General features: G+C 46.8%; 1 protein-coding gene across 13 annotated transcripts in view; it reads right to left on the bottom strand.

Moving 5' to 3' along the window:
* PTPRT (protein tyrosine phosphatase receptor type T) overlaps nucleotides 1–20,794 on the bottom strand; it is a 1,045,273-nt gene extending 1,024,479 nt beyond the window's left edge. For 10 of the 13 annotated variants that reach the window (XM_032838508.1, XM_032838515.1, XM_032838509.1 and 7 more), the window contains exon 1: nucleotides 20,542–20,794. In XM_032838508.1, the coding sequence (XP_032694399.1) occupies nucleotides 20,542–20,629 (88 nt within the window). In that variant the 5' untranslated portion in view covers nucleotides 20,630–20,794. The remainder of the gene's footprint in view (nucleotides 1–20,541) is intronic. The other 3 variants (XM_032838511.1, XM_032838516.1, XM_032838519.1) reach the window with 3 other exon arrangements.
* Nucleotides 20,795–25,543: the final 4,749 nt, after the last annotated feature.

The following is a 25,543-nucleotide window of genomic DNA, read 5'->3' as shown; positions in this document are numbered from 1 at the left end:
AGTAACAAATCGAGGCTAAGTAGGCAACACTGTACAGCTAACAGGCTCCGTCTTTGCCTCAGATGTGTTACCGTAAGTACCAGCATTTTCCCATTTCCATTTTCCACTCATTTTTATAATGTAAGAGAAAACTGGAAAAAAATTCAGTCACAGCTGTGCTGACAAAGGTGGTAGGAGAGAAAAAACTGGCCTCGTGGTTGGCAGCCACTGGAGTACGATGGCTTCTACTGGTTTCATAAAGTCCAAATTCAACACTGGGGGCATGACAACTCATGACAAAAAGTGCAGCTTTCTCCCTTCAGTTCTGACTTATATGAAAGGAAAGGCTGTCTGTCAGAGGACTTGGCCCTTTTAGGCTTTGTTTTTTGTCTCTGACTGCCTTTCCCAAATCCTGACTTCCAACATTGCCTCTGGAGCCTTGTCTGACCTTCATCCGGGCTCACAGACTGTACTTGGTGTCTTGATATTCAGAGTAGCCCAGCAGCCCAGCCACAGCTAACCCTGCCCCTGCAGAGAAGAAGGGCCCCCATGTTGGTCAACCCCAATCAAGCCTTCCCTCATGACGCCCTCTGCCCTCTTAAAAATCCAAGAGCTCTCAACCCTATGCGGATGAACAAGATTCCAGTTTGCGTCTCATTCCTGGTTCCTTGTCTGCCTGCTTCTCAGGGTCATTGAAGGCAAAAGAAATTAACATATTTGAAGCCCTCTGCAAGACACTGGATAAGTTAATTGAGGTAAATAAGTAACCAGAGCAAATCCAATCAGAATTTTCCATTCACTTCTTTCAGTCCCTTAGTTAAATTTGAATCCCTCCCAGACCCATAGAAGCAAAACCTTTTATGGCAGGGTTCTGAAGAATACACAAAAAAGAGGTTTTGCAATGTGGGGCTGTGCAGCCAGACTCAAAGATGGCAGCCAGTGATCCTTACCTCCTGGCATTCATGACCTTATGTAATCAATCCCTCCCCGTGAGCGTGAGTTGGACTAGTGCCTAGCTCCTAACGAGCTGAATATAGTAAAGATGACGGGGTGTCATTTCAGTGATGAGGCTACATAAGCTTGTGGCTTCTGTCTTGCTAGCAAACTCTCTCCCTCGCTGGGAAGATGAAGCAAGACACTGTGCTGGAGAAGCCCATGTAGCAAGGAACTGACTGTGGCCACCAGCCCACGAGGAACTAAGGCCCTCAGTCTGGCAGCCTCCAAGGAACTGAATATTCCCAACAACTATGTGAGCCTGGAAACAGATCCTTCCCCAGTCGAGCCTTCAGATGAGACCACAACCATGGCAGCCATGTGAACTGCAGTCTCGTGAGAGACCCCAAGCCAGAGGACACAGCTCAGCTGTGCCCAGACTCCTGACCCACAAAAGCCATGAGATGATAAACATTATCAGTGGTTTAAGCGTTTGAGTAAGTGTTCTCCTAAGCAGCTAACTTTGTGGTAATTTTTTACATAGCCAAGGTTCACTCACAGGGTCCACTTCAGTTCGAACTTCATCCTAATCCAAAATTCACATGCTATCAGCCCTCCACATACCTCCAGCTGCATTATGCAAAGCTTTCACTAATTTAAAAGAGTAGATTAGACATTGATTTCTTTCAAAGAACCTCTATATTAAACCAATCTCGATCCCTTTCCTCCAACAAAGGGACATCATTTGCCAAATCTTCCTCTTTGATGTAAATGACAAAGAGGAAAATCAAACCCTGGCATGACCATCCCTGGGTCTAGGAGGAAGGCATAACGGCACTTGGCCTGGCCTGTCTCATACCATGAATGCAGTCAGATGATTGTGAGTCATGGGCCGCTCCCCCCTTCCCCAGACCATCTGGATACAACTGGCATCACGAGGAAGCCAGAGGTGGGCTATCCTTTGGCGGCTACTGTCACATTATTTGTTATCAAAATCTCTATTCCACAGCAATTTTCCCATGCTAGTATGAATTTCTCTTGGCAAATAAGTTATTTTTAACAAAGAGCCTTAGGCTGTAAACTTGCTGCCTGAGAAGAGTCAGGTCAAGCAAAATCAAAGGAGTCAGAGAAAGGAGAGAAGAAGCACACTTCTCCAAGGAAACGTCATTGCCCTGTCCCTCAACTGTAGTCTGAATGCTATTCCGGGCCCTCTCCCCTTTCCCTTCCTTTTAGCTGTACTCCTCTTTATACATTTCCTCCTTCCCACTCCTCCCCTTCCACTAAGCCTTCATTCAGTCTGGTCCTAAGAAAACTCGTCATTATACCAGAGCTTTCCGGTTACCTAAGGTTTGCTCTTTAATTCAATTTACTATTCCAAGTACATAAATCCAAGGTTCATTTGATTGAAGACATCATGCTAAATACCATAGCAGACACCTGAAGAGCTATGTCTGCCAAGCCTTTAAAAACATCCCACAAATTCCCCTTCCCATTTACATGATACAATGGGGCCATGGTAGGCACCCCAGGTTCAAAATCTGAAAAGACGGTTTGGTGCCTTGGCCCAGCCCTCCATACCTGGGTGGCCCTAAGATTCAGCCTCTTGTGTGCAAAAAAGTGGTAACATTTATTAAGAGCATGGGTGGAAATGAAGTCACATACTTGGACACACTGTATGAAGCCATATAAAAATAGAATCACTGGTATTAAAGAAAACAAATTAGCCTTTTCTTATAACTCAAGGTTATCCCTAAAAAAGATCAGTTATTGTATTCGGAACCCACACCTGTTTTTCCTCCTGACATCATAATTGTCACGACTGCCACTACACCTTCAGCAAAGCAACAAGATGGGGCCGTGGAGGCCTTCCGGGGAGTTGGGGGTGCAGTATCCCCTGCCCACGTGCCCAGCAGCTCCGCCTCTTGTGTCTAATAAAACCTCAGTGCTGCTTCTGGGAGTTCTCCCCCCTCTCCTCCAGCAACCAGGCCATCACCCCTTTTATTTAACACCATTGCAAGCCTGTCTCCCTGGACTGGCCAGTCTCCTTCCTTCTAAATCCTCTTGGCTCAGAAATCAAATAAGAACCTGTTAGAACTGTGAGTAAAATAAGATCTATGGCCCCTAGAGGAGAGTCTGGGGGCTCCCCCTTGGAGTAAGGACAAGAGCTCTGTGTGGCTTTAACATCGATTTTGTGGCCCAGAGGCCCTTTGGCTTCTTTCTGGGATCTTCACAACACACTAGAAGGTGCACCTTCTAAACAGTAGGGTCCGGGAGAAGAAAGGAGTTTTTACACAATGTCTGGTATATGGTTACCATTCACTGTTTCTACGTAAGACCTCACTTGGTGCCAACATACAAGCACAGACGGGTCCTTGTGTAATATTCAACAGTAATGAAACCACGGACATATTTGAGAGGGAGAAGAAATTCCCACTTAACAATGATAATAATGTTCACTCTATTGATTCACCAGTGTACATATGTCATCTCACATGATGCTCCCAACAGTCTGATGAGGTAGGCGAAACCATCCCCCATTTCTGATAAAGAAATCTAAGGTTCAGAGAGCCAAGTAATCTGCCTGAGGACATACAGCTAATAACAAGAAAACAAGGAATCCCAGGCAGTCTGACCCTACAGCAAGTCCAGATGGGAATGAAACTATCTCCAGGGATCATTGGGAATTCAAGTCACATTATCAGGTTTCCCAAATGAGGAGCAGTAAACTCTAAAATCCACCCATCAAATTGAGACTTACCATGATTTGTATATAAATTGCCAACTCTCAAAAAAATTCTCAGAAACCACCATTGCTATTATCACTTGCCAGGCATTTTATATGCATCAGGTCAAATGATCACAACCCCCTTGTCAGGCTGATAGAATCATTTGCCATCGACATATGGGGAAGCTAGGCTCAGAAAGGTACAATAATTTGCCCAAGGACATAGAGCCAGTAAGCGACAAGAGCCAGGATTTTGATTCTGGTCTCTCGGACTTCCACACCAATTCTCTTTCTGACGTGTTGAGTGACCCATGATAAAATTTCTTTCAACACACACTATTCTTTTTTGATGTAATCAATCTTTGCAATTCAATAGCTTCTTCTGAATCTTGCAGCTTCAGCTGTGAAATTGAAGCAATACTGGCCCAGAAGTCAACACAACTTGGTGAAAACCCAGGCGTAGGCAGTCAATCAACAGCTGTGCAACTTTCGCCCAGTCGGTTGAGCATCTGACTCTTGATTTCAGCTCGGGTTGAGATTGCGGGCTTGTGAGATCAAGCCCCAAGTCAGGCTTCACACTCAGCGTGGAGCCTGCTTGAGATTATCTCTCTCCCTCTCCCTCTCCCTCTGCCCCTCCCCACTGCTCACACTCTGTAAATGAATAAAATCTTTTTTTAAACAAGTAAAAGGAATAATGAGTCATACTGCATGTGCCATGGTCCCTGCCACAGGGAGTGTTTTTACTCTTTCCTTAATACATCAATTATTATTTTCCTTTACAAAAAAAAAAAAAATAGAGGTAACTGGTTCAATTTCAGAGTGACCAATTTAGGATAAACCAGCCATTACTGTATAATAAAAAATACAGAATCTTCAAATCAAGAGTTAAAATGTTGGAAGTGGTCTGAGGAATCACTGAATATCCATTCATTCACCAGCATTAAGTGAGCACCAACTATGTAAGGTGTTATGCTGAGCACAGGAGATCAGCAGTGAACAAAGCAAACTCCCTGCCTTCACAAGGCTTAAATTCTAGTAGAAAAAAATGTCAGAAAATAAACACCTAAGTAAACAAGAAAAATCTTTAAGAAAATCAAGTACTATGAATGGAGAGAGCCAGGCTCCCTCCAATTTGGCTTGTAAGGAAAGTGACCTCCGACCACAGGGGACTTAACAGGCCAAAGGCCCCACAAGAGATTCTTGGTGCATCTTTGCTCTCTAGACCAGTAACTCTCAAATTTTCTCATGCATCAGAATCACCTAACAGGCCTGTTGGACCACAGATGGCTAAGTCCCACCCACCGAGTTTATGATTCAGTAGGTCTGTGGTGGGGCTCAAGATTTTGTGTTTACAAAAAGCTCCCAGGGGATGCTGCTGGTTCAGGGACCACACTTGGAGAACGATCACTGTTGAGGAATAAAGCCATATGAGAAAGAGGCAAGGTAGAAAGGGAGAACCCCAACCCTTCTCTCTCTGTTCTACAACCTCCTCTCAGTGCTCCCCATCTGCTAAACTCAGTCAAAAACCAGAGGGCAAAGGAGTCAAGGTCATGTGTCCTCCTAGAACTCAGATCAGTAAAAAGAAGGACTCCATTAATGCAATTCCCTCCCCTTACCCCTTTCCAAATTAAAGGGCACTAATGGCCATCTGCTGTTCTGAGTCTCTAGATGTCTTAGCATCCCTTCTGTGGTCCCTTAACCCCAATCTACCCCAAAAAAAGTTCCTTCATTAAAGCCTCCTGACACATTGCAGTTGAATTCTGTTTTCTGTCAGGATCTAGAGGGATATACCACAGACCCCAAACAGCTCCTCTAGTGATGACAGTTTCAGAAACTGGCAAAAACTATTCTATTTCTTCCTACACCAACATCTATAAAATGGAGGTCAAATATCAGATCACCTTCTTTGCTACATAAATGTGAGTTGTATATGCAACTTGTAGGAATCTGCCCAGCCCAGGCAATGAGCTCACTCTGAACAGAGCCTTGGATAGACATCGGAGTAAGCAGCCCATCCTGGTTTACCCAGTACACTCCTACCTCTAGAGCTGTAGGTCCCATATCCTGGGAGATACCTCCACCCTGAACAAACCAGTCCTGGTCACCCAAGCCATGTACCCTGTAGAGCCCCAGCAAGATTGTTTCAGCAACAGCCCCACCATCAAAAATGGCCACTTTCCATGAGCCTGGCCCCATGCTGAGCTTCTTCCACACATCACTTCATTGATTCCTCAGAACCACGCTACAGGCAAGTTACTGTTATTAGCCTCATTTCACAGATGACAAAATTGAGGCTCGGAGGGCTCAAAGAACTTGTTCAAGGTCATGCGGCTTATAAGTAGCACAGCACTGACTTGAACCCACACAATCTGAGATCAAAGCCTGCCCTTTTAATTGCTATGGTTTCTGTCATGACAAAGCGGATGGGTCCACCTACACCAGACCTGATTCCATGAGAAAGATAACCAAGAACTACCAAAGGGTCATTTTCAGGACAGAACTTGAAAACTACAGTCACAAGAGCAACAGAGGGGATTTACACATTCTTCAGTGTAGGAACCAAAAGGGGATTTACACATTCTTCAGTATAGGGCACACAATGAAAAAGTCACTGGGGAGGCACTTGGTGCTTTTGGAAAATTACACATGCCCTTCTATTTCAGAATCAGAGATTTCTGCAGCAAAATCTGTGACATTTAAGACCAGATACATCCTACAGATTCAAAGGCAGTTCCACCTGATGACTTAAGCCTCAGTCTCTCATACATAAGACTAGAATAATAATCAGCTCCCTTAAATCTACAAGGGGCTATCCTGTGGGCTAAATGATCTCAATTAACTGTGTCCAGCCAAAAAGTGTTTTCCCAAAATGCTTTGTTTGCTAGAGACCCAGAGGTCCAAAGTCCAGAGTCTGGGATGAACCCCTCATCCCATCTGAGATTCTGGGGGCTTTGGCACCCTCCACTGCTCAAGTTCCCAAGGTCGAATCAGCATCCGCCACCTCCAGGGGCTCAACCTTTGTTCCAGGACAAGTGAGGGTCCTCCCCTATGAATCACCACCTTTCAAGACTGGGATGATTAAGAAGACAGACTGATTTGGGGGAAGAAGATGGAGCTTCTCTCACAGAAAGATAGCCCTTCTCTTCCGTACCTCTTCCTGCCATTAAAATTTTCTAACATCCAACATCACGTGGTGGTTAAGATCCTGGACTCTGAAATGAGATGACCACGAGTGTGACTGTGGCCAAGCCCTTACACCTCCACAAAAACAATCCCTTCTCTGATACGTGGGATTGCCATGCCTGCTTCATGGGATCACCATGAGAATCTAACAAAGCCTTGGAAACCCCTGAAAGGAATTCTCATTGCACATTTTGAAGAAAGGCTTTCTGCCCAGGAATTTCAAAGAAGACCTAAGTTTTCCCCCCTACAGGTGAATTTAGCACAGCACCTGGCACAAAGTAAACCAGAAAGAAAGCAGAACGTTGTGGCTAAAAACACAGATTCCAGCCTCATCTTACTTGAGTTCAAGTCCTGACTCTACCCCGGCTAGCTGGATGACCTTGGCCTTGCTACTTAACCACTTTGTTCCTCACTTTTGATGATAACTGAACTCACATCATAGGGCTATTAGGACGTTTCTGTAAGCAACAATGAGTAAAGCCTTTGAAAAATGTCCGGCTGGTTTTAAGTATTTAAAGCATACAATAGCGTTCGTGTTTGCTGTTTGGTAGACATTTCCTCTCCTGTATTGATTCCCCTGGTGTTCAGTTTGAATCCTTCCTGCTCTGCAGACATACCCCACTGCACCTATGATTTTCATAACTTTAGAATCTGTTTCCCTATTATTATTCTGCTATCATCCATCATCTCACCAAATTACTTGTCATCTCCTTGTATATTCTGCTTCCCATTCCAACATACGCCAAATGCTCCTCTCCTCCGTATACTCTTCAGGGTTTAGAAATCTTCATCCCAGGGGAGTGAAAATTCCTTCTGTCTTATTCTAATCCAGATTGTTCTAATGGAGCTGCTGTTTGAAATGAACAATCCTGGCAAAAGAGTCTGTTTGTATCATCTCCTAGATGTGGGGATTCCAAACACATGTTCCTTTTGAAAACAAACTATGGATAGCATTAAATAATAAAATCGATTGATCAGGAAGGAGCAGATTTTTATATTATGTAACCTCTATAAAGATTTCAAATGATTTGATCATCAGGGAAAAAAATAAAAATACTAAAGTCAGGCACCAGAACTTGAGCCCTTAAAAAACACAGACATCAAAGCACCTAGGTGGCTCAGATAGTTGAGTGGCTGCCTTCAACTCAGGTCATGATCCCGGGGTCCTGGGATAGAGTCACTCATGGGGCTCCTTGCTCAGTGGGGAGTCTGCTTCTCCATCTATCTGCCACTCCCCCTGTCTGTGCTCTCCCTCTCTATCTGACAAATAAATAAATAAAATCTTTAGGAAGGAAGGAAGGAAGGAATGAACGAACGTACACAGACATCATCAGGTCATTTCACATACAGTAAACTGTGCCCAGGTTCACAGCACCTCCTAACACTGAAAAGATTGTGCAACATGACTCCTCTATCTCAAATGTGCCTTTCTGGGGTCCCAAACAAACCCAGGGGGCAGAGGCTGTCCCATGGCAGAATCTCTGTGATTTCTCCATGGAGGTACTGGGAGGGGGAAGGGGGTGTTGCAAGGGGAAAGGCACTGATACTTAATAAGGTCCCCTCCCTCAGGGCCCCAATCACTCATGCTCCAGTGTTTCCCTATATCTGTGACACAATTCTCTACTTCTTTCTTTCTAACCAGATGCAGGGGTCTTAGAATTCCCCACAGGAATCCTAATTACAGACTTTAAAAGAAAGCAGTCCATATAGAAAACAATATGTAAATTTGTTTTGAAAGAATGATTGAAGGAAGCAACACATATGTTCAAAATCCTTATCATCTGCACTTTACTGGCAAACTTTAAATTCCAAGGGGATCACTTTTGATGGAAGTAATTTAAATGCAGAAATATTACACAGAGAAGTGTAATTAACACCTATGTTCTTCTCTATCAAGAAGTATCAACTAACTTTAACAAATTTTCTTTAAGTGTATTCCTCTTTCCAAAGGGACTAGAATATTCCAGATAAAGTCAAAATGCCCTTCATCTACCACTTCAGCTGCATTTCTCCCCAGACCTCTTCTACAAAGCATAGCATTCCATTCTGCATTTTATACTAAAATAAACATGCATAGTTCGGTTATTAATATAATAGTTGACTATGTTATGCTTAGAAAATCAGTTCTTTTTCCTTCCAAAAGAAGAGGATGTGGCTTTCCAGATGCTGAATTTGCTTCATGAACCAGAAGGGCCCAATAATACTTGTAAGTATGCCTTAATAGATTTGCAGATTTTTAGTATAAGATCTTCCAAGATGCTGATATAAAAGGGTAGTGGCACATCAAAAATGGGGCTGTTTCTGTGCATAAGCAAGATTCTACCTGATTCACTAGCAACTATGCACCCTATTAGGGAATGGAGAAGCCAGAAAAGGTCGGGCCAAGATATACTACACCTGCCTCCCCTGTGTGTAGTCAACTCACTTCCACGATATCCTGTGTCTCTGACTAAATAAACAGGGAATATAATTATGGAAGTTCTGGAGCACATACCAGGTCTCTGCCAGATAATCCATAATCCAATTGAAACTATGCCACTGGTGTCAGAAGTGGGATAGGCATGACTAGCTCGCCGTGATGGCCAGATTTAGTCAGAGATCAGAAATGCCAAAGTAGGAAGCATTAAGTAAAAACATGCCTGAAACATAAAAATTTTCATGAAAGAGCTCAGTCAAGTGGTATTCATTTCCCGTTCTTCTGCCACCAACCATTTGGACCAGACCTATAATAAAAGATGGCTCAAGACGTAACTCCTGGAATCTTCTATATGACCCAAAACAATGGCTAGGACTAATGATCTCCAAAGGGAGTTAAAACCACAAAAAGCAGGAAACATCTGAAGTTTGAGCCAAAACCAATGGATCACAAAGATTAGTCCCCTAGTTAGACATCTGAAAAGGTAACGTGGCATAGGGTGGGTACCAAGGACCCCTAGAGCTCCAGGTGGAACAGGTGGGCAGCAACTTTCCAGGGACAAATGATAGCTGCTGAGGTTTGGCAGGTGAGAAGAAATGAGAATGGAACTGAGAGACGCTTCAGTACTTGCTAAGCCCGTTCTCAGGTAAAAGCAGTAACAATATGCTTTCACACACAAGTGAATTTAAATGCACACTAAATGTTTATATGTGGGAAAAGATAAAGATAAGAAAGGTAAGAGAGCTGACTTCATCAGCCTTCACTAAAAAAGTGACAAACAAGGGGAGTAGTCCTAAGTTACACTAAAACTCTGTTTTAACGTATGTGGAAAAGAGTCACATCTCGGAACTCTGGGATTTGTTCAGGTTAATCGTACTCCCCCCCCAAAAATGATGTTCAGAGGGTCAAGTCCCAGAAATAACGTTCTACTTGGAACACCCATCCTCTGTGCAGAAAATTTCAAAGATTACATTGAAATGGGAAATTTGCATAGATAGGTATTACCCCCCCCGAAAAGTGTTTTGAACCTCTGTTTGAAGCAATGGCAAGATGGTGTGGCTCAAGGGCGCGCATGTTTGAGCTGAGCATCACAGAATTTGCAAACTGTGAAGTTTCCTCTTTTCAGGAGGCTGCACGGTTCCTCTGTAAAGCTAATTTAAATGGCCTCAAGGCAATACAACCCCAGTATTAGAGAGCTGGCCTCTGCTTTGTTCCAGACAATGCTGTTTAGAGGACGATAACCATCCTAAGTCAGACAGATAAAGGGAAGAGGCTGGCAGTGCTCCCAGCTTCTGAACAGAACTGATCAGAACTCCCCTCCCCCACCCCATCCCTAGTTTGAGACAAATTAGAATCTTGGCTTAAATCTTGGGTTCTGAAGTTTCTGAACTGAAAACCACTCCCTCCACCCCAACATACACAGGTTTCTGAGAACAAAAAGCAAAAAATAGGGATGCCTTGGTGGCTCAAGGCACACCACGTCCCACAACAGTCCCACATCGGGCTCCCTGCTCAGCAGGGAGCCTACTTCTCTCTGTCTCCCTCTGCCACTCCCCCCCAACTCATGCACACTCTCTCTCTCTCTCAAATAAATATACATATATATATTTTTTTAAGATTTTATTTATTTATCTTATTTATTACATCTTACTCATTTATTTATATATATATTTAAAGATTTTATTTATATATTTATATTTGTTTATATTTATATTGTTGATATTTATATAGATTTAAATTTATATTTATAAACATACACACACCCACACACACACATACACATACATACACACACACACACACACACACACACACACATACACAATGCAACAGGTGAAGAGATGGTATATGAACAACAGTCAGCACAGGAAAGAATCAATGAATTAAAAAAAAACTAGCAGTGAAAACAGCAGATGGTCCGGATCTGGAACTAAGAGAGGGGCGGACATGGAAATGACTGTGAAATCAACACTGGCAAAGTGGACCGGCACAAAGGCCGTGACCCTGCACTGTAAGTGTGGCTGTGCAGGAGCTGTGACCTAGACCCCCTGGGGAAATTAGGCCCCCACCTCCCTCACACTGGGGTACCTGGCCACCCAACTCTGCACAGCCTGACCCAGCAGGACTGAAGATGACAGTTAATAAATGAGAATGTACTCAAAAATCCAAGTCCCTGAAAGTGTTAGAAAGACAAACATTTTTCCCAGGGGGATGAAGGGTGAACTCAAGGTGTCTTAGCTTCCTCCCTCCCCAGGGCCACCTCGTGGAAATGAGTCCACGAGGTCTGGGAATCTGGGCCACAGTAAACCAGTGACCCTCCTGCCTAACAGCAGATGCCACCTTGGCCAACACAATGGGGGCCCTGGCCCCACCCCTCCCACCTGCCAAGGCAACAGGTCATCTACAAAATCAGGGAAATTCCTGGAGCAGGTCCCCACCAGGAAGTCCAACGTCTGGTCAGCCCATTTTGATTTTCGACAAAACCATCCTTCACTAGACGATCTTATGGTTCCAAACCACCGCTGCCCTGAAAAACATACTATGACTGAATTCCTTCTGGAATGACCGTACTGTTACCACAGCAATCAAAACTTAGAGTACAGGAGGACGTGTTTTGAGCCATAAAATTATCAGTATATTTACATTAAATCTTTAAATCACTGTAACTTAGTAAATTCTCCATGCTTATTTTATGTGGCAATAAAAAAAACCCTCTGGAAGTGGGTCAAAAAGGTCTAAAATAAATACCAATTTTTAAAATTGGGATATCTAAATGTAATAAAAATATGAACTTCCAGCTAAACTGTAGCCCTAATCTATTGGTGTTTGCTACAAATTGGTTCTTGTGCAACTTAGATCCTAGTGTAACAGTTTTATAGTCTTACAAAAACTTAATAGTACTTCAACTTTTTAAAGTTGGAGAAGTTTTCTGACGGGTCTTCGTGTTAATTCAATTTTACTTTCTGATGCTCCTAATTAACTTTTTTTTTTTTTTAAAGATTTGGACCAAGGCAATTCAGAGCCAATAAATCTCTGTACTCAAAGGCCTTTAAGAGCAAAAGCTTGACACTGAACTGACACTGATTGCTGAAATAATAAAAAGAATTAAAAGATTTGCACATACTTTAAAAGTTATATTTGTATTTTCCTCCAAGATACAAGGTTTCCTACACTAATCTATTTTTCGAGGTTCCTGGAGTGGGCAGCTCCTGAAATCATTCCTGACAATCCCCACTTCCTTCAAGCCCGTATTTGACTCCCTCCCCTTGCGAGGAGGCCAGACCCAGGGACTCACCTTGTGCACACAGACGCTGGCAAAAGTGAGGGATGTCACTTCCAAAATTAGGTTACAAAAGGCTGACTTCTGTGTTGCTCATGCTGTCTCCTGCCCTGTCAATTGTTTGCTCCGATGGAGCCGGCAATCATGATAGGGTAGGGGGCTCCTAGAGCAAGGAAGTCAGAGCAGCCTCTAGCTGACAGTTCAGGAGGAACTGAGTCCCTCACTCCAACCACAACCATGCCAGTGAGGCTGGAAGCAGAGCCTTCTCCATTCCGGCTGAGCGGACTGGAGCCCCAGCCAACAGCCTGTCTGCAGCCTGCGGAGAGATCCAAAGCCAGAGAAGCCAGCTGGGCCACACCCAGATTCCTGACTCCAAGAAACGGTGAGGGATGTAACTTGTTATGCAGCAACAGGTAACTAACACGGTTCCCTTAGAGGGACATGGGACTGGGGTGTTTTTGTTTTGTTTTTTGTTTTTTGGGTTTTTTTTTTTTCTTTTCATAAAGTTGGTACCTAAGAAACACTGACAGGTGAATTCATCTGGACCCAGGCACTTAGGGGCCGACTGAGAGATCCTTAAGAAAAAAAGAAGCATTAGCATCAACTTTAAGGCTATACTCTAAGCAGTGACAGTGACAAAATTATTTTTAATTAGATCAATAGGTCTCATGCCCAAAGCAACCCTAAAAAAATCTAAGAGATAAGCAGTAATAAACGCATGCTATTTAAAATATCTTTCTATCCCTAACATTACTGCCCACCCGTTTTATTCCATTCTCTTCCAGAGTTCCCCTAAAACTCAGACTCTGATGTCACCACAAAAAGGAGCCACAGCTCATTAAAATAAAAAATAAGTGACCACATGGTTGGGACAGAAAACCTAACCTAGAGGTGAGCCTGGGTCTGCTTGTTGTCACAGAAAAATAAGGATGCTCTCAAAGACGTCCGGAAGCACTGAAGAAGGATCTGGTTCAACGGGGGTTCCTCTGACCAACCTGGGACAGCAAAAACAAGTCGTCATTACAGTCAATGAGAGCAAGTCCGGAGCATCCAAGACCGCTCGTGCCTGATGATCTAACATCAAACTCTCTTTAAAAAGTTCTCCTCGCTGACATGAATCCATGAATCCATGCTTGGTTCCGAAGAGACAAATGGACTCAGAAAGAATGACTATGTAAACCCCCAGTATGAGTTTCGGGAGGAGCAAGAGAACTGGCTTTGTGAGTCCATGATCAGTTTCAGAACCACTGGGATTTAAAAAAAAAAAAAATTAAAAAAAAGAGGGGTAAAGCAAAATCAAGGTGATCTGAGAGGAAACAAGCTGCCCAGGGTTCTGGGAAGCTGGAGCTGGGGATGGGGGTGGGGGTATCAGCAGGGCTTCCTCCCTGGGAAGAGGATAAGCTTCATGAGGCTAAGAAAAGTCTGGAGTTAGTAAACTTTTTAAGGGCAGCATATGCACTGCCAGTGCGAAGTTCTCCTGGGATGTGGGTGGAAGCCCCCTAGAAAAGCGGGGAAGAAAAAAAAAAACAAAAAACCGCAGGTAGGAGCTGTTGCCTTGCTTCTCCCAGCTGTTCACCCTGCTCGGAGACTAAAGGGCCAAAAACGTGTTGCATCTGCCCCTGAGACAGAGGAGCATCTCCTCTTCTGTTACACTTTACATCCCGGCTTAAAGAGAAAGAAAAATGAATGAATGGTCTATTCTCTCCCTCCCCCACCAATCCATACCCTACGAAAATACTCCACGTAATTCACATCTGCAAGTTTAATAAAATTAGCACTTCAAAAAAGCGGTTTCCTTAGTCACTACTCAACAATGAACAAAGACACCTAATTGCTCAGATCCTTGTCACAAACTTGAGAGTCGAAAACTTTCGTTTTTTGCCAAACTGATGCAAGGTAAGACAGGTTAGCTCATTGATTTAACTCAGTCTAAAAAGTCCCAAGGAGGGGCGCCTGGGTGGCTCAGTGGGTTAAAGCCTCTGCCTTCGGCTCCGGTCATGGTCCTGGACCATGGGACCCTGGGACCGAGCCCCGCATCGGGCTCTCTGCTCGGCAGGAAGCCTGCTTCCTCCTCTCTCTCTGCCTGCCTCTCTGCCTACTTGTGATCTCTATCTGTCAAAAAAATAAATAAAATCTTTAAATAAATAAATAAATAAATAAATAAAAAATAAAAGTCCCAAGGAAAAAAAGAGGAAGAAAAGAAAAAAAGAAAAACAATCAAAAATAATGCCTCGCAAATAACTCATGCAAAAGCCTATTTTGGAGACTGACAAGGGACAAGTAATAATGATGCCTGTTTTGTGCGGGCACCCGGCTTGATAATGTACAAGTGTTATCTCTGACTCCTGCGGCAGTGAGGGAGGCACTGGGGTGCCCATTTTACAGATGCAGAAATAAAGGCTCAGAATAGCGATGTAACAGCTTATCAAGTTCATATCCAGGGCACCAGGATTTGTAGAGTTATACAATCACCACCTTCTTCCAATTTTCCCATCTCTCCATCACTCCAAAATATTCTCTCGTACCCGTGTGCTATAAATCCCCGCTCCTACCACCACCAGCCCCAGGCAGCCGCTGATCTGCTTTCTATCTCTAGAGATTTGCCTTTTTTGAATAGTTTATGGAGTAGATAGTCTTTTGCATCTGGCTTCTTTTGCCCGGTATGTATTTTGAGGTTCATCAATGTTAACATATATCAATAGCTCATTCCTTTTCGTGGCTCATGGCATCCCATTAGGTGGATTCCTAGTCGATGGACACCTGGCTTGTTCCCAGTTTGGGGGCTTCTGTGAATTATGCTGCTATGAACATTCATGTATGTATCTTTGTGTGGATGTCTGTTTTCATTTCTGTTGGCTATACTCCTACAAGTGGCCTTGCTGGATCCTACAGTATATGTAGGTTTAACTTTCTAAGGAAACTGCCAAACTGACATCACGATTTTTAATTCCCTCCAGCATCAAATAAAAAATTTAAGCTGAATATTCAAGAAATTGAAAAGATTTCAGATCTGTTCCACTTAGGCACCAGGGGCTGTGTGTGTGTGTGTGTGTGTGTGTGTGACATTCTTCAGCAGCCTGACTCCAGTGTGGAAAAAAAAAATCAAGACTGTAACACTGGGGACTTTAATTTATTAGTTACCTTCAGTTTATTAGTTACCTGCCAGTCTGGTAAAGGTTCTGAGGATCTCTTGCCTGTGTAGATAACTGGCATAGGTCAAGGGAAATAACGCTGACATTTTGGGATAAAACTGGCCAAATGATCATCATTCCTGAATGGTTCCTATCATCTTCTCACCATTCTGCCTTTTTGACACATTTTCCCATTTTCCCCAAAATTCCCATTTTTCACTGTTGACTTCCAGAAGGTCTCTTAGGATCGATGCCTAGAATACACCTGGGTCTATCATCTTTAGAACTACAGTTCTTCGTAATCGTAAATAAATGGCATTGCCATCTCCGTGTCCTCATTGCTTGGGCAAATAAGAGTGTCCAGCAAGACCACATCAAATGCTAAATCCCATGACCACAACTTGCCACCCCGACCTGACTGGACATGACACCAACGATCACTACGGCATCTGATTGTTATCATCTTTTTTTTTTTTAAAGCCACAGTTTTCTTCCTCTGCCAACCAATCTGAACCCATTTTATAAGATTTCATGAGATACTCTATTTACTGTTATCTACATGGTGTTTCCTCCTAGCCCCAATTCTCCAATTCTGTAATGTGCTTGCAAATGCTATTATACTTGTCGGACATGGTTTGTTTCAATAATCTCATAGCCTTTTTTTTTTTTTTTACTGGAATGCCATAGCTCTCTATATGTTTACTTATTCTTTGCTTGTTTATCAAGTGCACAAAGCATCTCCCACCTTCCCACTGCCTCCAGAGCACCAGGCACTGCGTTTCTATGTCAGGTAAGAGAGGGACATGGAGCAGGGGAGGCAAGGAAGAGTGGGTGAGGGACGGGGTAGGAAGGGAAGTAAGATATTCCCAATACTCTCCTGTTACAACGTGTAACCATCTGGGTTTTTATCAGTTTTCATTTAGAAGGTAAAATGTGCTTAAAACTAAACATTCCCTATCTGAACTCTTGAATGGCCAAATGTAACAGTGTCAGCTGTTTGGTACTAAATCTCTTTCTAAAAGCAGTTGCAGAGGCACCGGGCTGTCTCAGTCTGTTAAGCGTCTGACTCTTGATTTCAGCTCAGGTCATGATCTCAGGGCTGTGAGATCGAGACCCAAGTCGCCCTGCATTGGGTATGGAGTCTCCTTAAGATTCTCTCTCCCTCTCCCCCTCCTTCTCCGCAACCCCCCCCCATAAAAATAAACAAAATAAAAGCAGTTGCAAAATCAAGTGCCCCCCAGCAGGAAAAACTAAACATCATCACCAAAACCCAGCCATGTAATTTTTTCTACTCATAACTGAGCTTACCACCAATGCCCCCTTGACCTGTGTCCACACACCAATGCCAAGGCCAAGTAACAGACCAGACTCCCCTTTAGGATAAGGCACTACTGTGCGCTGGCCAACTACTTACTCTGCATACATCATCTCTAGTCTTTACAAACTCCAACGAGGTGGCTACAGCTATCCTCACTTTACAGATGAGAACCTGGGGATGGGAGAAGGTAAATGACTTTCCCAAGCTGAAATGGCTGGAAAGCAGCAGAGTGGGATTCACATGAAGGACTTTAGACTCCAAAGCTCTTACTCAGTTCCCTAAGTCAGGCTGCCTCCCCAGTGGAACTCCCCAGGCCCCCACAAAGGTTGCCACAGACTCTACCATCTCTTCATCATCACCAATAAATATTTATGAAGGACCCTCCGCCTACATGCCATTGCCCTTGTTTCCACAGCAACGTGCTGTCAGAGAGTCACGGGAGTATCCCGTGCTTAAAGGAAGGATGCTGTACAGTCCTGTGATCGTGGCTCTGAAAGGTGACAGTTACACTACTCCCGCGGATGCTGTCACAGCCGGCAGCCACAAACCTGCAAGCGCTATGCTAGGGACCAGCAAGAAGGAATGGAATAGAGTGGAAAGGTAGTAGGTTTTTACCCAAGAAAATGGTCTGCTCTCATTGTGGATGCGTTTTGTGATTGCTGCTGAAACAGAATCCAAGCCAGGTTTGCACATTAATTATTCTTTTATTAGGAAAGAAATCAAGCAATCCAGGAGAGAAAATAAAATTTGACTGTACCGCTAACAGCTCCCCAGAGATAACTGGCGATGAGAATCGAGTTAAATGACTACATCGCTAACAACTGCAATCTCAAGTCTGTCCCCTCTACGATCCATTTTTGCTCTCAGTGTCCAGAGAGGCTGAAATCCACTAGTAAATGGACTAATTATCCCTTTATCTGTTTGTTTGTTTCTCTCTTGCCCTATCCCAAATGATGTTTTGCCACACTCTCAGCAAGCTGATTTCAAATGCTTTTTTCAATCATTCTTTACAAACATCACCCTGGCTCATGAAACACATCTTAGAGTAGGAAGACGGAAACTGCCCTTTGATGACAAGCTCTCACCACTAACCTTTGGACATGGTGACCAACATGTTACAGCAAATCCTATCACCCTAACTGTGTATTAGATGCAAGCTTACAAATTTGAAGTGCTTTTAAGACGGAATTTTCAGATTAAAACAATATGGAAAGCATGCCACCGAGTTTTAAAATGTACTATTTACCCAAACTTGCCAAAAGTTTTAAATAAGATACTTTAAAGGAAATCAAGACATTGTCATATTTGTACTAGATTTGGATTCCAGCAATTTCAGCATTTAGAAATAAAGTAAGATGGTAAATCCACTTTAAAAAGTCAACACTTGCAGAATTCCTGCATCTACAAATAGAGATCTTTATGAAGAAGTCTGGGGGGAAAAAAAAAATCTAATTTAAATGGCCCAAGACGTCAGCATTAAACCAAAAAGCAGACAGATATGCACAGAAAATCCCCATTTTTACAAATTAATGAGGCTCTCTCGCACACAAGCTACTCCCGCATGTTTAAGGAGCCCCTGGAACAAACGCAGTCACTTGCAAAGTATATGCTCTAGTCGGTTTGCAGAAGCCAAAAGGCTCGGGTAGAACCAAAAGAAACCAGAGGAGCCTTCAGAGTAGGTATCTTCCCAAACTGTGGTCCTGGATTGCTTTTCTTCCCCTTGTGTTCCAAAGGGCAAACAAAGAAAAGGTGCTTGCTCCTCACACCTCTCTAAATGTTTTAACAAAAGGCTGCTGAATAAACACATTACTCATTTAAAATTTGAAAAGAAGTTCTATTCCTGCGATGAAAGCAACTCGATTTGCATTTTAACAGTTGTGGGCGAGCGCCACCTGGTGGGAGCAGCGCGAGCAGCGCGCTTTCTGCCTTGGACAGTTTCCCCAACCCAGCAGGGTTTTACCGCTTGCTACCAGAAAACGGCGGCGGAATATTTTTAATATTCGGAGGGGTGGGCGAGGGGGTTGGCTGGGGGTGGGTGGGTGGGAAGGAGGCTTCGCCGTGGGAACGTGAGTTCTGTTAATGCGGGACAGGCCGGCCTGGCCCTGGAGGAAAGTAAGAATTTAAGTCCCAAATCACGCAGGGCTGCCCCCAGCATCCCCTCCTCCTCTCCCCTCTGTAGACACCTCATACAGACCCAAAATGGGAATAGGAATTGTACACCATCTTTAGAATGGCGTGGTGCCTGCTAATCCAACCTTCCAGCCTCACACACCTCAGAAGTGTCCTAGTCACCTAACTTCCCAGCCACGGAAACAGGCTGTCCCTTCACAAACTCCCATCCCCGCTTCCCATTTTGCTATGGCGCAAGAGAGACGCCAGTGCATTTCCCCTGGAAGGTCACTCCAGCGGTTCCTAACCTCAAAGGCAGCCTGCTTAAAGAGGTTTCACTCCACCGTGAAACCTCTTTTTTTTCTTCTTCTTCTTTCTTTGCTTCTTCAGGATAATATATGGGCACCGCCGTTACTTAGCAATCCGAAACTAATCTTTCCCTAAATCTCACTTGTTTGTCTCGGCCTGTCCCTGGGATCCCAGCAATCTCCGTTCCGTGTGGTCCCACCAAAGCCAATCGGTGGTCGGAAACTTCAAGGTGATTTTGAACTTGGAAGCATACCTACGCCACTCCTTCCCTTCTGTCCCCCCACCTGCCGCCCACTCTTTGAGGGCTCGGAGCTGGAAGCGGCCTGCGGCGGGCGGGGTTTGGTGAAGTGTAAGACCCGGGACGGTGGTGGTCTCCTGGGCATGCCAACTTACCATTAGGAGCACACCAGCCCCCCCCCGCCCCCACTGAGAACTACCTCTGCTCACCTCCTTCCTACGGCCAAACCCAAATACGAGTGTCCCCACAAAAAAAAAAACACCCCACAACTTTTCGGGAACAGTCAGCCTCACAGGTCGAAGCCATTCTTGCTTGAAGGGCCTTAACTGGGGTGCCCATACACTCCGCTAAAAACCACGGGCTAGGAAGGAGGCAGTGCTGTCTCAGTCGTTAACATGAACACCCCCACGGTGCCTTCAGCGGATTGCTTCAGGACTAGCCGAGGGGCGCGGCGTATTTAGAGCAAAGTCTGAAGCTTGCCGTCTCTCCCTGGAGAAAAGAAAAGCCACCGCCCCGGCAGCCTCGGCCTGCCGGCGACCAGCGCTCCCCGCGAAAAGCGCGCGCTGCCCCCGAAGCTGCGGGAAGCGAACGCTCCACCCCGGGCGTCGGTGCCCCAAACACTCCAGGGACGGATTCCGACAAGTGGGAGGCAGCAAGTGGAGACATTCGCAACAACCGCGAAAGTTCCTCCAGCCCCGGGGCCGCCAGGAAAGTCGGGCGGGGAACTTCGCCAAACGCGGGCTGCCCGGGGGACGCGCGGGCCCGGGCGCATCCGACGCAGCTGGCGGCGCGGGCGGCGGGGAGCCGGCTCCGGCCCTCGGGACGCGCCCCCCGCGAGCCCGCGCAACTTTCTCCCCCGGGGGCCCCGCGGCGGCGGCGGGCGCGCCGGGGAGGGAGCGGGGCCCGGCGGGCGCACTCACCTGCGGCGCTCTGTGCGCGGGCGCCGGGCAGCGGCGGCAGCTGCAGCCGCAGGAGCAGGCTGAGGGCAAGCGCGGCGAGGCTCGCCATCCGGGCGGCGGCGGGCGGCTCAGCCCCTTCCCGCGGGGGCCGGGGCCGGGGCCGGGACTGGGGCGGGCGCGGGGCGGCCCCGCATCGCCGGCGCGGCCGCACGCAGGGGCTCCGTGGCGCTCCCGGAGCCGGCGCCGCTGCGCTTGGAGCCGAGGCGCGGCGCGAACTGAGGCGGGCGGCTGGGCGGGGGCGGGACGCGGGGGGCGGGGGCGGGGGGCGGCGTCCCCCGAGTCCTAACGCCGCCGCCGCCGCCGCCGCCGCCCGCCCGGCGCTCCGCCCGGGCCGCGCACACACCCTCGCGCGCACGCCCGCGCCCCGCACACGCCCGCGGCCGGCACCCGCCGGCTCCCCCGCGCACCCTCGCCGGCGCTGGCAGGCTCGGGGCCGCCGGCTCCGTCGCGCTCCCACACGCAGCACCGCCCCCCACTCCGCGCTGCACCCCCGCGCCCCCACGCGCGCCGGGTCCTGGCCTCCTCGCCACGCGCCGCGCGGCGCCGCCAAGCATCGTCTTCCCGGCTGGGGCGCAGGTACCGGGGGCGGTGGGGGGAGGCGGGCGAGGGGGAGCAGCGGTGTGAACTCGGAGTGGGGGAACAGGTGAGTGGGGGCCGGGTGGGAGAGGAGGAAGGGAGGGAGAGGCCGTCTCAACTTGGGATTGGGGGGGAAGGGGACAGGTGAACGGGGGGAGGGGTCATCTGCCCTAAGCTGGGGCGGGCATCTGCCGGCGAGGGGCTGGGGCACGCCCTGAGAGGAGAATTTCATCTAAGAGTCGACAGCCCCCTCACCGTACGCCCGCGCACACACATACACATATGCTCTTCTGGGGGCATCCCACCTCCTTGGCCACCCAAGCACCCCTCTTATTCACCCCCATCTCTCCCCGTCCCCACCCGCACGCGGGAGGGGGAGAAGACTGGGCATGAGGCATCCCTCTCTCGCTCAATGCCTTCCCCCTTTCCAGTTCTCGAGAGACAGAACCGTGTAGCTTTTTTCCTTTTTCTTCCCGGTCTGAACAAAGACCTGGTTGGAAATGAAAACCTAAAACCACAGATCAGAGTCTGAGCTGTCCCTTGCAGCTCAAGGGCTGGGACTCTGCTCTCCTGGGAGCCAGGATCTCATGGACAAGACCTGGAGCCACTTGGGTCCTGGCTGGGAGCCTGGGCTGTAAAAGCTGGGAACAGGGACACCTAAGCAATGCTCCAGGAATTCATACTTGGTGAACCTGGCCAAAGCCTTCCTTCTGTTCCAGCACACCCTCCCCACCCCCCACCCCCACCTTCCTTGCTGGGATTTCAAGGATTGGATTGGACGGACTATGGGGCAGAAATATGAAAGTCAGGCATGGTTAGGGTTTCCAAAAGTGGGAAACCTCAGGCTGCGGTTTGAGTGGTGGTGGCAGAGAACAGGAGGCCTCACTCTCCCACCCCTCCAGTTCCCTTGATGTTCAGTGGACAGGAATGCTGCTGGTGAGCCAGGACCAGGGTCCAACCTTGACACCAGGCTGTACCTGCCCAGGGTGAACCCTGGCCCTCTATGCTTTCCCAGCTGTCCTCCACACGTGGAAACCGTCCCCTCCATTCCTTCAGGAGTGCATGTTCTCACCTGCTGCTGCCTGACTAGGCTCTGGTGTCCAGTCACACGTCGTGCTTTTGGACCTGCTGTTCCCTCCACCTAGAAGGCCCTTCCCTGCATCATCTCCCTGGTAAACTCACACTGGTCCTTAAGGCATCTCTGGGAAACTTTAGCTGAGAGCCCATTGCTGATTGGGAAAAAGAGGGGGGCTGCTTTCCCCATCTGCCTTTCATCAGCCTGAGAAGCTGGAGAAACCTGGCCACGTGCTCATCGCTGGCTCACGGCTGAGGTCAGTGTCAGTACTGAAGAGGGGAGGCTGGGACCTGGGGTGAGTTTGTGATGTCTGGAAATTGTGGAGTGACGCTCTGCCCTCTATCTCCTTTCAATTCCAGTCAAGAAGATGACCTCTTGTCCTTGGGATGACTTTACCCTTAACCCCACGGGACCTTTGGGATCAGTTTCCCCATCTAAACAGTGGCTTCCCTTTCAGCTCTGTTGAGGGCCAGAAGCAGTCAGACATTTTAGCTGCAAATCTCATTAATCTGAGCACAGTTTCAGGGGAAGCTTAAACCATTCAACATTCTTTCAACAAGTGAACTGGCTGCCCACCATATGCCCAGAATGGCAAGACTGTGGGTTTGCAGCTTACAATAGATGTGGTCTGTTCCCTCATGAAGTTTACAGTCTGGTGGAAAAGACTGGACAAAGAGCAGAGCAGTAAAGGACCTGGAGATGCAGAAATGGCCTCCATCTCCCCAGCCCCTCCCTGGCCCACAGCGGTGGGCCGTCCTCCAGTGAAGAGCAGAGAATCAAGGGGAAGACATCTTGGGCCATGGTGTCTCACTTACCCATAGGGAAAGCCTAGTAATATAGCCACTGTTTTATGCCCATCTTACACACCAAGAAACTAAGGCTCAGCGAGGGCAAAGATCCTGTGTAGGGAGGCAGGGAGGAGTGACTGCCACGTTGGAGCCTTCTGTCTTCTTGCTATGGCACAGGATACCACTAGCCATTTAAATTTAAAATTTAAAAATTCAGGAGCACCTGGCTGGCTCAGCCAGTGGAGCATGTGACTTGATCTTGGGGTTGTGGGTTCAAGCCCGAAGTTGGGTGTAGAGACTACTTAAAAAAAAAAAAAATCTTAAAAATAAAATAAAATTTAGAAATTCAGTCATCAGTAGCACAAACCACATTTTTTTTTTTAATTTATTTGACAGAGAGAGATCACAAGCAGGCAGAGAGGAAGGGAAGCAGGCTCCCTGCTGAGCAGAGAGCCTGATTCGGGGCTCTATCCCAGGACCCTGGGATCATGACCTGAGCTGAAGGCAGAGGCTTAATCCACTGAGCCACCCAGGTGCCCCCACAAACCACATTTTAAAAGCTCAGTAGCCACCTGTGACTCGCGGCTGTCATATTGGCAGATATAAACATTTCCATCATTACAGAAAGAAAATTGTTAGTGCTGCTCAAACTATAGCCCGTGAGCCAAATCTCACCCACTGCTTGTTTTTTTAAATAAAGTTTTATTGGGGCACAGCCACGCTATTCATTTGTGTACTACCTATGGCTGCTTTTTGCAAAAGCTCTATTAGACACCGCTGCTCTGGAGCGGGGGTCAGCCATCTACCAACACTGGGCCAAACCCGGCCCCGTCTGTTTTTTCTATAAATAAAGTTTTATTGGAACACAATCCTGCATATTTGTTTACATATTACCTATGACTGTTCTCTAGACTACAGAGGCAGAGTTTAGTGATTGTGACAGAGATCCTGTGGCCCACATCTGAAAATAACTACTATCCTTGCCCTTGACTGAAAAAGTTTGCCAGCCCCTCCTGTAGAGGCAGTCTCACAGCACAATCTTACAATCACTGGTCTAGAACTGGTTCTCAAATTGTGGTCTTCGGGCCAGTGGTATCAGTGTCACCTGGCAATGTGTCAGAAATGCAGAGCCTCAGGCCTTCCCCTGGACCTACCCAGTCAGAAACGGTGGAGGTGGGGCCCAGGAATCTGTGTTTTAACCAGCCTCCCAGGTGAATCTGACACACACTCAAGTTGAAAACCACCAACCTAAAACACCCATGATGAATGTGCGCATGTGACGGGCACAGTAGAGGTGCCAGTGGGCTCTCGTGGGAACACAGCCATTGGAAATTTCTCAGCCAAGGATAGCCCTTGTGCAGCAAGGCCTTTGACGTCCCCTCGATGAAGCCATAGCAGCCGGGAGAGGACCCCTCACCAGCCACCCATGCCAGTGTCCAGGCCCCACTGCCTGGAGGTCCACCTTCCCCCCGAGTTGTCAGCACATTTGAAGTTGTCTCTACACATAAATTCATGGGCCAGCTGTCTCTTTTAATCTGGTTGCAAAACGAAACCATTAATAGATGTCAGACACATTGGCAATGATCTCTTCATTAATAATTTCCTCCTTTCTGAAGAAAAAAAATTAGTAACAAGCAATCATCAATAATTCAAAAATACAAGTTAACCTTTCTATTCGTGAGTGGCTTTGCACACATCACGGACTCTCTCAGAGCCAGTAGTTCTGGCCTGAATGGTGTTCTATGGCACAAATATTAGTATGCATTAATGCTGTCTGTCAAGACACGCCAATATAAACAACCCGAATGCAACTTAGAAACCATGAGTAGTTTTCAAGTGTAACCTCGTGGTCCAGCCGTTTTGTTCTGTGAAAACATGCATTATCCAATAATACGGCTGTGTCCAAAAGCAGGACTTCAGGAAGGAATCGTTTTCAGCTTGAGGCGCTGGTGGTTAGAAAGATTTCCCTTGAGCTGAACCAACACTCCCACTCTGTAAATCTCCTCCGTTGGCAGTTGGCTCCTCTCTCTGGGAACACATGGGAAGAGCCTGGACCCACTTCCAGGGGACTCACTTGGACGCTGGTGTGCTCTGGGTTAACATTCTCGATTCCTTACACGCTGCTGGTTCCTATATGATTCCTGGTCTCCCGCCATCTGGTTCCTCTTCCTGGACATGCTGTATTTTGTGTAACACCCCTCTTTGGGGTGAGGCCTCACACCTGCCCACACTACCCACGCCTCCGTTTACCACCCAGGTGACCACGAACTCGGCACTCTTCCTCTCCCATTCTGTTTCCCCATCTGTGAAATTGGGGTGATTATTCCCACCTCGCCGAGCTGAGTGAGAATTACGTGAGTTAATGAATGTGAAAACATCTAGAATAGGACCTGGCCCACTCAAGAGATCGTTTCCTTTCCTTTATTTCCTACTTGCAAGTCTTGAACTAACATACCACCCCAGCCTTGATTCCAGGCCAACTATTAGAGACACCTGGTCGGCAACACAGCGCGGACAGCCAGCT

The sequence above is a fragment of the Lontra canadensis genome, unplaced genomic scaffold (genome assembly GCF_010015895.1).
Source record: "Lontra canadensis isolate GAN:19392208 unplaced genomic scaffold, GSC_riverotter_1.0 scaffold105, whole genome shotgun sequence".
Taxonomy (NCBI): domain Eukaryota; kingdom Metazoa; phylum Chordata; class Mammalia; order Carnivora; family Mustelidae; genus Lontra; species Lontra canadensis.
Note: the sequence above shows the minus strand (reverse complement) of the source record. Positions and strands in the feature narration are given on the sequence as shown.